General features: G+C 43.1%; 2 protein-coding genes across 4 annotated transcripts; both read right to left on the bottom strand.

Moving 5' to 3' along the window:
• Window positions 1-2755: 2755 nt before the first annotated feature.
• On the bottom strand, window positions 2756-4981 carry s100s (S100 calcium binding protein S). The gene is made up of 4 exons (XM_046418185.1): window positions 4942-4981; window positions 3647-3693; window positions 3191-3344; window positions 2756-2954 (listed from the first exon to the last, which is right to left on the bottom strand). The coding sequence occupies exons 2-4, from the start codon at window positions 3658-3660 to the stop codon at window positions 2766-2768; spliced, it is 357 nt and encodes a 118-aa protein (XP_046274141.1). The 5' UTR covers window positions 3661-3693; window positions 4942-4981; the 3' UTR covers window positions 2756-2765.
• A 262-nt stretch (window positions 4982-5243) lies between these two features.
• Window positions 5244-12781, bottom strand: s100u (S100 calcium binding protein U). 3 transcript variants are annotated; one of them, XM_046418184.1, is made up of 4 exons: window positions 12594-12781; window positions 9707-9837; window positions 9061-9378; window positions 5244-9024 (listed from the first exon to the last, which is right to left on the bottom strand). In XM_046418184.1, the coding sequence occupies exons 2-4, from the start codon at window positions 9824-9826 to the stop codon at window positions 8776-8778; spliced, it is 687 nt and encodes a 228-aa protein (XP_046274140.1). In that variant the 5' UTR covers window positions 9827-9837; window positions 12594-12781; the 3' UTR covers window positions 5244-8775. The 3 variants fall into 3 exon arrangements, with proteins under 3 accessions (XP_046274140.1, XP_046274139.1, XP_046274138.1); XM_046418183.1 differs by adding an exon at window positions 10309-10420 and having other exon boundaries at window positions 5244-9378; window positions 12594-12779; XM_046418182.1 differs by having other exon boundaries at window positions 5244-9378; window positions 12594-12775.
• Between the last annotated feature and the right edge of the window lie 1062 nt (window positions 12782-13843).

The raw sequence follows: 13843 nt of genomic DNA, 5'->3' as shown, positions 1-13843 counted from the left end.
CCTCGAGCTATTGTTTGTCCCAGTGTGTGGTTGAAAAGGCCACGTGACTGAGAGTTAAGTAACTGCTCTAAAGCATAACTCATGGAGGATGTCTGTCTCTCCCTGGTTCAACACTGAAACACCTTCAGTGACTGTCGTCTGGGACAAGCCCATAACTCACTACAACATCACTATATATAACATCACTACAACAATATATGTGCACAAAATAACATCAATATCTTTGAAAGGACATAGACTGGGGGGGGGGGGGTTTCAACACATACAGGCATGTTAGCTCTATTTGTAATCCTCCTGTAGGTATACTGTAGTGAAATATAAGTACATTTACTCCACCACTATAGTTAATTACAGTTTTTGGGAGCTACACTTGAGTATTTCTCTGTTTATGTTCTACTTTTACTCCACTCTATTTCAGAGGTAAATATTGTCTTTCTGACTCCACTGATTTAATTTGACAATTGTATCTTTCGAGTTAGATCTACATTAAAAAAAACACAATTGATAAGCTTCAAAAACACAGTACATTGTCAAAGATCATAACTCCTAACCCTTTTGGCTTGTGACCCCTTAAAAAAAGCAGCTGGGGACTCTTGTCATGTTTCAGTTGTTTGTGAGTTGTTGGCAGCTCCACCGTTTCCCCTGTGAATGTCTTACAGTGTGTCATTTACATAAGAAAAGAAAAATTAAAGAAAAGTTGTGTAGTTTGTCTTTGTCAACCCCTCAGGTTTATTGTGCAACTGTTTCCTGAGCTGAGCCTAACCTCAACCAAAGTGCTTTTGTTGCTTTAACCTAATCACAGACAGAAATCAAGCCGTGGATTCTGGTGTGAGAGTCTTGGATTTTGTACTGCCTGCCATCTGTGCAGACCACCTCCCTGCAACTCCTGTGCGGATCTTTAAATGTTTCATTCAGTGAAAGTAACTTGCTGCAGCCACGAAAGATTATATTTCTTGACCATTTCACAAATCGCTGTGATACGATCTTGTAAAAACTCACATTTTATATGTTCCTTAAAGACATTTGATCTCCCTTCTCCTTTTCTAAGAGGTGTTTGTGCTATTGTATCTACCCTCATATGTTCTGCACGGCAACAGCTGACGTGTTGGTCCTCCTCGCCGGGATTAAAAAGCAGGTAACCGAAGCTGTTATCAGTTGAAGCAGGTTGTTTGTTTCCCTTCAGGCTACAACTGGGTTAATAGTCATGCACACTGTTTTGTTTTGAATTGTTTACCTATCTGTAGGCCGAGCCCGTCAAACTCAAATATTCAAACCGCCCTATCAGAGGACGCCTTCAGCGCACAGAGAGCTGAGGAATGAAAGCAGATAGCGTGAGTCCCGCCCATGGACGCTAGCTGACCTGGAATCGGTTTCCTTAATATTGCTGAAGGTAAGAAGAGGAGGTGGTTAAGCTCATCAGCGTACAGGCACAATAACACCCAGGAGTGAAGAACCAATCCCTCTGGTTGAAAGAAGATGATCTGTGATTCAGCTGCTCAGCATTTTTTCCTCTGTCATATTTTAAAAGTGACGAGCAGATGTAAAAGCCAATGAAGTGGAGGAAGACATGTTGATTTACTGATGTGTGTGTGTGTGTACTAGACACTGAGGGACAGTAAGTGTGCTAAGAGTCACCACAGCTTGAACATTCCTCTGTGATTATACCACTGCTTTCCAAGTTACATACTTGACTAATGCACTCCATAAATTGGATTCAGTCTCCACCTTTGCCGTCCGTCCTTCCTTCATTCACAAACACACGCACACACACACACACACACGAACACGCAACAGTCTTTATCTCCCCTCACACCCTCTGTCTTTCTCTTTCTCTCCTCCCTCTCTCTCTCTCTCTCGCTCTCTTTTGAAGACGTTTTCCGTGCAGATCCAAGTCAAACATCTGGGTCAGCTTATATCTAGTGGAACAAGACTTGCAGGATATTGTTGGCAGGATGTGTGAGCTGGAGCAGTTTACTCTGTGGGAATCCCCAATACACACACACACATAGAGAGAGAAACATGGACGCTCACACGTACACACACTCACAGTTTGCTGACATTGTTTCTCTCTCCACCATTCAACTTGATTTCCAGGTGCAGCAATTCATGACTGACATGTCGATGAACAGTTGTGCTGCATGAGGGATTTTTAAACACGTCAAACCAAACGCACCACGCTTAATAGTTGGTTAAATGCCATGTTTAATATTTTGAAGAATGCGTCGGTTATTACGAAAAAAAGATTACAAAATAGGAGCAAGAAAGGGGATAAATCATATTCTATTGTTCAACACTTAGTACATACAATAATATGATAACCTGTCACTTAATATATGTTCATAAATTATTGGTGTGCAAGAAATGCTCAAACATCCTGGTGTGCGTTCTGCAAAAGTCAAACTTCCTTTCGTTCCAGTGCCTGATTCTGACCTGCCAAAACTGCTATGCTTGAGCTGAAGAAAGTTGAACTATACCCTTCTCTGTACGCAGTCGCTCACTGCTCTGAGAACAGCACAACCGGCTCAAGATATGCTGTGATGTGAAAAACAGTTGCAGAGGGAAAACACTACTCCTGGTGAATGCCCCGCGTGCTGTGAACCCACAAATTATTTGCCCCTCATGTGTAGCTGTAGTGTTTACAAATTGCATAAGAGCATCTCTCCTGATTTACAGCTCTTTCCTCACCCCCTCCTCTTCTCCTTCTTTCCACCCCCTCTCTCCCACCGCCCCCCAACCCCCTTCTCTCTTGCACTGATTTAATCTTTCTACTCCGCCGAACTGCCTTTGCTGTCGTCCTTCGGTTTGTCATCTGATTTAAACTCCAGGAAGAAGTCGTTGCAGGCGACGGTGAGGGCCCCCATCAGGATGATGAACTCGGTGAAGTCCACCTCCCCGTCGTTGTTGGCATCCAAGTCGTTCATCACCTTCTCAACTGCTTCATTATCTTTGGAGTTCTGAAAGTGGGGAATAGAGAGAGTGAGGAGACAGAGGGTTGAGAATGTGTTCTCTGTTATGTGTGTGTGTGTGTGTGTGTGTGTGCAGACATACATCACCACACAAGCTTGTCTGTACTTGTGCGTCTGGGTATGTGAGCGCATACCTTCACTTGTGCATTGCATATTTGCAAACTGCATTAGTGTGTTAGCACACAACCACATATTTGCCTCTTTGTACACACTCCTTCTCTTACCCCTAAGTAAGTCCCCAGCTCCTCCAGTAGCAGCTCCTTCAGTTCACCCCTGCTCAGTGTGTATTTGTCACCCTCCTTCCCCGAGTACTTGTGGAAGGTCTTTATGAGCATCTGCATGGCACTCTCCAGGTTGGAACTGGGCTCCTTGGACATGCTGGAAAGCCATGAAAAGGTCAAAAGGTCAGACTCTGTCACAAAATGCCCGCTCCAGCCCCAACTGCATGTGCGGTCACATAGCAATCAAGGGTGAAGCCCCCTCCAAGACAAAGTGATAGTTGGACAGATGGATGGATGGATGGATGGAAGGTGTTTAGTTCAGAGGCTAGCACAGACCATAATTTAAATAGTATGCACGGTCACTTTATGTGTGTGACCTTGCTGGGTTTGACATTTCAGAGGTTTGGATGAAAAGATGGAGGATAGCTTTGGAAGAGCATTTCGAACAATCTTACACACATTGTGTCCGGCATCTTGGAGCTTCTTGTGCTGGACTCGTGGAGAGACTGCGCACACACAGACACAGATAAGTCACTGTCAATGATGCAGAGACCTTCTGTCTCAATGTGTAATAAAACAAATGCACACACAGACTTCATTTCACCTCATGTGCTGCCTAAAACAGAACATATGGGCTGTTTCGGTAGTCCATTTCATGGTTTATTGCTGTTGTGAGCTGAATCGCTAATGCATGAAACAATTAACGCTGCGGTATCAGTGAAAAGCGGTTGCAGTGTAAAACATGTTCTCTGTCTGTTGATCGTGTAACAGCCTTATCACTCAAAACCAGAGGTGAAACACAAAACTCACATTCAGAAGCTAAGAGGCCGCGTAACTTGAGGTTTCAGCATGTACACTAACTTGGGCAAACAGGTGAGGGCACTCATTCACTTTCACACTTGCTTGGTCACGATCAAGCTCAAATTTAAACTTCAGGGATCTACCATTTTGCAAAATAAAAACCTGCGGCATTATTTTGAGGCCGGTTTATAACTTGTGAAAAATTATTAAGGGACAAAATCAATCTGTCAACCTCCCTGTGCATGATTTATTAACTTTCAGCTCTTACAAAAGGACAGAGGGAAGGTAACGTGCGTCTCATCATGCTGAAGAGCATTGTGCCCTGAGAGGTCAGAGTTGTAGTCAGCGGAGACAAAGGAGGAGGCGAGTGGACACCAAAGCTGGCTAACTGGAAAATCTATAGGGGTCATCTGTCTCACTGACTGACACAATACAATAGGAAACCATGGAGATGAAAATACTGTCAGTAACACAATATTGAGTGAGATAATAAAGAATATGCACAATGTAAAGTTAACGATGGAACAATATCTCTTTTGAGAGATGTGTAAACTTAAAAAGTTTGATCACAAAAAGTAGAAATGGCTTGCTTGTCGTTGTTATTCATACATTTTACATCCTTCATTCTACATTAATGCCACTATGGTCATTTCCTAACACTGCATGACAACAAATCCCTATTGGCCTCACATGTTGAACGTATAAATTTCCTGTGACGCTCATTTTAAAGCGTGCGCATCAATAGAAAGCAAGCAGCAGCTTTACAAGAAAAAAACTAATTCAAGTGGCTCCCACAATTTGGTTTTCAAGTCTTCAGCCGAGGCTCAACTACCCAGTCTCTCTGCTCTTCACGGCAGTTGCAAAAAATTGCTTTAATTATTTTAGAATGAAACCTTCATCAAATACAGAGGAGAAAGTAAAGCGAAGCAACCCCTCCAAGCTGTCCGTCTTACCTGAGTGCTGATGGAGGGCCTCCTTTGTCTTTGAAGAGGTGCAGGGGACTGAGCCAAGGCAGAGATGGATGGAGAGAGAGTTTGCCAGTGGCTTAAATATCACCTGTCCCTGTCCCCCTCCCTCCCTTCTCCCCTCCCTCCCTCCATTCTCCCCCCAAACTGCTTCACCCACTTACATAGTCTCTGCTTCTGTTTCCCTATCCTCCTTCTCTCTCCCTCTCTTTGCAGGTGCTTTCTCTGCCTTCCTTCACACTTTTTTTCCTGCAAGTAACCGTGCACATACCAGGCTACACGTAAAAATATATTGTCGTCACAGTTTTATTCAATATTAGCCATTACACGTTACAATAAGCAAAAATGATACAGCGGTACATATGAAGTTGAAATACTAGCATAGTGGAGTTTATTGGACATGGCAGTGGATTGAAAGAGTCCGACTGCTAAATACACACACGCACACCCTCTAGTACTTGGCCGGAAATAAACAAAGTACATCAACACACTTTGATGAATGCCTACACAATAGCCTGGGAACAGTCCCATAATCGCAAACCTTTTGACCCGATGAGCTTTGAAAGCACATTCGTATACTTGCATGCACACTTAGACATGTTTTTATATTTATCTGCTGTGTCACACAATGAATGAGACTTTATTGTGTGGCCACGAAAATCTGGCTGCAAACACTCCCTGCAGCGATCTGCTGTGTTTTGTTCCAGCATGCTTTTAATTTACATGGAGTTACGGTTGGGTGGGGTTTACACTATGGGACAATCACAAAACTGCCAATGCAGACAGTTTAAACTCTTTGAAACAAAACTTATCTCTCACAGGTCACTTGCTCCATTTGCTATTCCAAAAAGGTAAAAGAGAGCGTTATATATATATATATAAATATGTACTCTTGCTTGTGTGCTCATAATGACCGATGGAGAGCAAGAGAGCAGAGAAACAACAGAGATGCACAAAACACGCCTAGCCTTTAGGGAATAGCAAATATGGTACGCAGCGGATTTAGGGTTAGTGTTTCACAGGCACGCACACACATACACACACACACATATATAAAGGATGCAAGTTCGTGAGGCCTCGAGGCATATTTACATGTTGAACTGAAAGCTGGCTGCAGATGGTGCAAAAGAGTGATGTGTTTCCATTATTCATAGGAAGTACCATGATAAAGGTTAAAAATAAAGGTTTTAATAAAAGAAATAATAACAATAATAATGATATAGTCCAAATAGCCCAGAATGTCAAATAAGTTTGTTAGTAATAGATCATGCAGGAAATGCGGCGTACAATTGAGCAGAATGAGAGCGTATTTGCAATGGGAGTGTCGCAGTAAGGCAGGGTGACCACATGACTCGGGTTTATTTGTCTTGATCAGTTTGCTGCTGAGCAGTCTGAAGTGCCAGGTGCTGTAGCAGAGCATAAGGTGCACATTTGGTAGTGTGCCCAAAATGTGTGTGCCTTAAGCACTATGCGGATGACCAGGCAGACCTATAACACAACAGGCCTGTAACATGAACCTTTTTCTCAAGGCTGCATTATTGATGATGAGACAATTTTCAAATCATTAAATTGTAATTAACAAATTGCATATTATGTGACAACAAAGAATATTTTCAAGTGATCTCCATAATGGTCCAAACAAGAAAGCGTTAGGGTATAAAGTTAAATATAAAGAGGCCGTGTCAAACTTAAATATTTGGCCACAATAATTGCAATACATTGGTAATACTAGCAAAACGTTTCTGATAGCATGCAATATCTTAGCCTGATCACACCACAAAACATTAATATCGATGGCTCAGTATTCGTTTGTTGCTTAAAAAGTACAACGTCTGAGAACTATATCTCTGACAGTACCACCTCATCTGATAGGCAGGATCACTGGAGCCCGGGATTACTTTCATGTAATTGTTTGTGTCCCGTGGCGTGTTACCCATCAAACGCCTAATCCAGTAGTTTCCCAATGCATGGGACTCAAGGATCCAGTTGCAGGTCAAACAGGGTTTTTACGCTGTATGAGGGTGTGAACGATAAACAAACACACAAGCCTGATAAAGTGGCGTTAGCAGAAAAATGAGGACCAACAGTGAGAGAGGCTACAAGACAAAGGTCAAATTTCTGTCACTCCAGTCTAGCACTTTTATGAATTAACAAGTAGAACTTAACCGTTGAAATGCTAGATGGTTTGGAGAAAAAAAAAAGCCATTTTGTTTTGTCTTGTCAAGTACTTGAGATAAAAACTGCCACCAAGTGACACCTGTTATGGGCCTCTTGGTGTTTTTTATCTTGTTCTCTCCTCTGCTAGTTCTAATCCAGGTGGATTAAGTTGCGCAAACACCTTCTCTGACCTGCTCCTCTAGTCACCAGCCCACTCCCATGGGACTATTTTGGGTTCTCCTTTGACTGTAAGGGTCCTCTGGTGTGGATTCCATCCTTTAAACTTAATTATTTAGCCAAGGGACACACCTGATCTTCCAGTTCCTGATCCATGGCTAACTATGAGTGAAGAGCGTAAACTGTAGGATCCACATGGAGTCAACCTCTCTGAAAATTACAGAAAAAAAAAAGATAGAGCCAGGAACCCCATAAGGTAGACTAGAAACAGAGGGAGAAGAGGGTACGCTGGACAGGAGACTGAGTACTCAAGTCACACGAGCTGAAGTAATGCAAAGCTCCAGCAAAACAGTTTGTTTATTGTCATGCCAAACCAGCTCGATTAGCATTGTGTGTTAAAAGATAAGATAGTGTTCTGACAGATTTTCATGCAACCATTATAGGAATAGTCCAACATTGTGGGAAGTGATGAAGGTGATGATGAGGTGAAAAGATTGATGCCACTCTCATGTCTGTGTGGTAGAAATTAGGCAACAGCTAGCAGCAGATTAGCTTAGCCTTGCAGAAACACTGGAAACAGCTTTCTAAGTTCTGTACGAAGGGAACAAAATCCACAACCCAACCCCTCTGTGCTCACTCCTTAACACATCATATCTCGTTTGTTTAATCTGCACAAAAACAAAAGTGCAAACCAGATTAAACTGCTCAGATAGAACATTTGGTTTAGTGAACTTCACATGGTAGACAGGTTTTATAACTTTCCGGTCTCAATGCTAAGTTAAGCTAAGCGGCTACAAGCTGTAGCCTCATATTCAGTGGACACATATGAGAGAGGTGTTCATCATCCCATCTATCAACTATTCCTTTTAGCCATTAGTACTTAACAAGATGTACACTGCTGATGCTTTACCAAGAACCAAAGTACCTTAAGTAGTGTAGGAAAAAGTGTAGAAACAAAAAACACAGAAAAAAGATAAAAAATGGGGAGAGGACGGGGTTTAAACGAAACATTTTGGCTGCAGTGGTGTGTTAACATACAGTGACACTTTGGTCACGTGTGTCAGTGTGCTCCTGCAGGAAAATCATATTTGGCAGTTAGGTTTTCACAGGGATATGGCATGCATGTGATAGTGTATGTCTGCATGCTATCATAGTATATTATCGTAATGAGGTAAATGTGCTATATAGTGGAATGCACATGCTGTACATATGAACATAGTGGTAACTTGTAGTACAAAGCAATAATTCTACTGTCATTTACATGGATTATTTGTCATGTATAAGGAAATGGTTTTTCTCAGAGCTGGGTTTGTAGAGTATGAACTTTTACCAATGTTTCGTATTTCAGTGTTGTGTGTATTTGGAAAAAAAAATCTTTAGTGGCTTATCAACATATTTTGGCATTAATGTTGTGATTTGTGTAGTGGTGAATGTAAGCATGTGGTGTGATTTTTTTTTTTTTTTTTTTGTGAAAGAAGGAATTGTCCCCTATGAGGTCGCCTCCTCTGTCTTCTTCTCCACTTCCTCTGCAGCTGTAGCCAGTTTCTCTGCAGCTTCCCCCACCTTTTCTGTGTTCTCCACCTTCTCCTCTTCTTTCACGGCCACTTCTGCTGCCACTGCTGCTACCGTCACCGCTGCTGCTGGCTTCTCCTCCTCCGTGGCTGCCTCAGGCTCCGTTGCACCCTCGGTCTTTACTTCTACCTTTGGATCTGCATTTGCATCTAGCTTTACTTCTACCTTTGGATCTGCATTTGCCTCTACCTTTACTTCTGCCTTTGGGTCTGCATTTGTATCTACTTTTACTTCAGCAGTTGCTTCTGCCTTTCCCTCTTCAATGGGCTCTGGCTTTGCCTCCCCCTTTGCTTCTGCGTTTGCCTCTGGCTTCTCCTCCACTTTGTCTGGGGCACTTTGTGCCACTTGTTCGGATGCAGCATTTTGGGCAGGCTCCTCTTTGGTGGAGCAACGCTGCTCGCTCAGTGAGGTCGCCAGGTAGCCGACAAGCTTCATGTACTCCTCAAAACCAACCTTGCCATCCTGGTCAGCATCCAGTCCCTGGCCCATGTTGTTGATCGCCTCCTTGCTGTCTGTGTCCTGGGTAGTGGACACACACAACCATGAAACAATCAAGCCTGATGATGAGGAACTCAAATTGGACTCTCACTGCTAAAATAACCATACATGATTAGTAGATTACCCTCCATCAGTGTGCTCTATTTACATTATAATGTTGATGAATGTCATTCTACCGTAGCAGATCACTTTTCCCCATTCACTTGATGTATATGACTCCATCATTTGGTCATACTGCTCATGTTAAAAATCTGGACGGGTTAAGGCTGGCCAGTGCCATTGCTAAACTACTGTGTGCTTTTGTGCAAAGATGGTTACATAATGCAAGCAGCAGTGAGGACTTCCTAACCGAAAGGATGTTGGAGAGCTGGGTCTTGACAAGGTTCTGGAATTCTTTCTTTCCTAGACTTTCCTTTCCCTTGGTTGACTTCAGGAAGATCTTCACCATGGTCTGAATGGCAGCCTCCATGATTCCTCTCTCTGGGAAAAGAAAGAAGTCAAGATATTGGGGTTAGATAGATAGATAGAAAGAGTTGTGAACAGCAGTCCATGGCAGAAGTGATTTGTTGCTGCTGTTGCGTGCAGTGTAAAGGAGGAACTTCCAGGATGGTCTGAGTCAAAACACACTCAGGTGATAGACACAACCAGTGGAAAATGAAACAGAGGATCTCCTCGTGTCCCTGCGAGGCCTTTCGTTTCAGGTGTTGAGTCTAGAGCCGTAATAAGGGAGGGACAGTGACGTGAGATATGTGGAGAGGGTGAGAGGGAGTCTGATTGAGAGACAAGCTGTGATGCACAATGGAAGTTCTGATCTTTGATAGGTCATCTGATCTACTGAAGCTACAGAAGGGACTGGGCTTCAGATTACCTAAGGGATTACCTAGTCCCTGTCTGCTCCTATCTCTCTCTCTTTCATTCTTTCTCTCTCTCTCTCTCTCTCACCAGCTGTACCTGCCCTCTCTCTTTCAGTGCCACTGTCTTTTCCTTTGTCTGCCACTGTCTCATCCTAGTTTACACTTTGCCGCTTGCCCTTTCTTCCTCTCAAGCCACTGCCTTCACACTGCTGAGCATGAACACACAAAACATATTTGACAGTGAGGCTTGATAAGGTTTTTCAAGGCGTTTGCTGCACACCAGGAGCAAGTTCCTGTTGGTTTAAAAACATGCAAACGCATCCAAAGGTCTATCTAAACATTACACCATTTGGAATAATACTTTTGGATCACTACAGATGTAGATATAATTCACAGATGCTTCTCAAAATGTAAAACATGCCAGGAGGTGACACATCTTTGCAGGAATTCCATTCATGTCTGCCTGTGAAGATCACTTAGACAGGAATTTACAGGCCAACTTCAAGCTAGTTTGCCCCAAAGCGGTGAGAGGATATGTTCAAGGCGACTGTACTTGTCTGTCAGCTTCTGTATTCAAATGCAGCAAAGCAAACAACAGTTTATGCTGGTGAGAAAAACACTCCTTGTCTCAACAAGGACGCTGTCTTTCTCATGTCAGCTGAGTGGTCATTTGCAAACTAATATCTCAATTACTGAAGTTCATGTCACACTCAAGCACCTTCCAGCCGAGCAATTTCTCAAAGGCGTCACCACAAGCATATATGCCCAATTAGGGCATGTGCCTGTTAGTCTCATTATACCATAAGAGACGGAGAGCTCTGACACTGTAGCACAGGGCAATTAAAACCTAACATTTCACTCGACCCCCTTTCAGGTTGTTCTCACTAACCCACTGATCTCTAATTGTCATTCTAACCCATTCTGCCACAACAAACCGCACGTTTGCATGGAGCAGAGTAAGCATATCACATCCGATTGTCAATGCAATCATTCAGCAAACATATTCCTTTTATTTCACTGTAAGACTTCTTTTCTTAATTTACATCCCCTCCGACTGTGAGTTTTGACAGATTTTGTGTCATTATGGACACAGGGAGTGTTTGGTAGGAACTTTAGGGGACTTTTCGCAAGGTGACACACCCTCCGCTGCCTGAGTACGCAAGGGCCTCGACAACCCTCAGTGTCTCCTGTGCAAAAATAACCAGCAGAGACATTTTCTCTGTTCTTAGATTGACATTTCTGTCCATTCTCACATTCATTATTGCCTTATAACGACCTTAAGATGGTCGTGTCTGCTTGGACAGAATCCCAGCACGTGCCCTAGTTTCGCCAAATGAATTGAACACTGCATCACCCCTCCCACGTCAGAGCTTCAGCTTGTCCCACTCAGGCGACAAACTAATCCGCGTTATTTGACTTAAAAGGCCCCCAAAAAAACCTTGCTCAAATAATTAAATATACAGGCCTACAACCAGAGGTTTCCCGTTTCCCTCCAGAGCCCAAAGGAGATTGAGTGTTGCGTTTCCAAATGGGCGAACGTGATACGGTATGTGCGCAGAGTAATGACAATACTACCGCTCGTGTGCCATAAAATATTAACAGAGGAACAAGTTAGGTTGTGGCTGTAAATTGCGTTGAGAGGACGTACGTTGGCTGTCTTTCATCCGTTTCCTCAGGTAAGTTTGAAAATATAGATAACTGTCGAGACGCGTGCGCAACACCATCAACAACCGTCATGTTTGCCGACTCGTCATCATTTACACCACAACCAATTTGAAATATTTCAAAGAGTAATGAAAGAACTTGTCATAAACGACAGGTTTCCGCATAAATTCACTCGGCAAGTCAAGCTGTCACTCTGGTGGGCCTATGTATGTAATAAAAAGCACAGTGTGCGCGAAAATGTTGAGTTTGCGCAAAATTGCGCTTTAACGCGCGACCCGGACGCCCTCTGGATAAACTATACATAAGCTCAGTACTCTGTCACCTCAAGTCACTTCAATTTTTGATAGTCTGTTTGCAATTGATCGGCAACTGATCCACATCAAAATATCAAATATCTTTCCGAGAGAAAGAGAGCGAGACAGACACGGAGAGGGAGAACATAATCAATCACCCTCAAATAAAAAACGGAGAAGTAAACGCAAACAGACGCAAAATATCCACCAACTATTATCACTGACTGTTTGGTAAAAGTGCAACATGAGCCTCAAAACTTCTGTGGGCTGAAGTCATTGAAACCGTCCTGCAGTCACACCGCGGCCAAGTTTCATGGGATGGCTCTTGCAAGAGTATATCGAAACGTGGCAAAAACGATGAACAAATACAAAGCTTAGACGCAAGAGAAACTTAAAAGAAATCGGAAAGACGCATTCAACTCACCGTATACAGTCTGCGGGACAAGAGAAGTGTATAAATGTGCGCAAATTAAAGTTTCTGCCCTCTTCTCCGCCTTTCTACGCGGCTTTGAGCATAGAGAACTTGCCAAACTAGTAGGACAGCAGAATCTCTTCCGTGATTTGGCGTTTTTTTTTCTTTCCTTAAAACTTTTCCCCCTGACAAGTCAAAGGGCGTGTACCTGGAAGAGTGAGAGGGAGAATTGGGAATGTGGAAGAGCGCAGCTTTAACGCAGAGGAAAAGGGAGTAAACGTGTATGAAAACTGTTAGACTTGGTTTTTATTGGAATTATCTTTGGCTCACGGGCCAGCTGTTTCACGTCATGTGTGATTTGCACAGTTTCACGCCAACTCGGCTGGCTTGTGGTTTCAAGAGCAGCTTCATCTGCGGGGACGCGGCGTCAGGGCGGGTGGGATTACTTCATCTGCTTAAGGCTCAGCTGCTTTCAAAAATCTTTCATTTATTAACTGTAGACACAGTAAAACTCAAAGTGTGGCTATCATTCAGAATCTTATAATTATTTTTTGGGGGGAGGACGTGCCCTTTTTTCACCCGTCTTTGTAACTGGGGACAGCAGACAGGCGTGTCAGACGGACACATTCAAAATACACTCTTGTTTTGCATGAAGAAAAGTCACAGATATGAATAAAGTCCTAGTTTTTAACAAGAAGAGGCAGTTAAAACTTAAATTTGGCTGCGACGGAGGCCCAGTCTTTTCCAAGCTGACACTTTTGATAGTAATCTTCGGTCAACATACTACAGGAGAGACAGTGTGGGTGTTGCAAGAGGTAAAGCAGCCCTGCCAGATTCTGGAGAGGGTTTTTCAGTCTTTCTAATTTTACAGATTAAATCTCACAAATGGTGCTTCTCTCTGTGGATAACAGGCCTACGCACTGAGCCTATCTGGGGAAGCTCTGGGACACTTCCCTTTGCAGACAGACACACACAGAGTCCACACTAGATGCGTGCCCTGCCCCCTTTTTTGGTTTTTGTTTTTTTTTTTTGTTCAAGCTGGTGACTCATTTGCCTGCCACCACCTCTCCCACATTGGCACCTTAGCATGTGTAATTTGGATATAAAGGTCACGTTTGCTTATCTGTTGAAAGAGCTGCATTTTCCAACATCAATTAGACGCACCTCGACGCTTTTACAAAAATTAAAACAGGCCTGCGGGCTGTAAAACAGCTGTGAAACAAGCCGGCACACATAACACTGTCTAGACATCAGAATAAACA

Source organism: Scatophagus argus, chromosome 17, assembly GCF_020382885.2.
Source record: "Scatophagus argus isolate fScaArg1 chromosome 17, fScaArg1.pri, whole genome shotgun sequence".
NCBI classification, from domain to species: Eukaryota; Metazoa; Chordata; class Actinopteri; family Scatophagidae; genus Scatophagus; species Scatophagus argus.
This window is presented reverse-complemented; position numbering and strand designations above follow the sequence as displayed.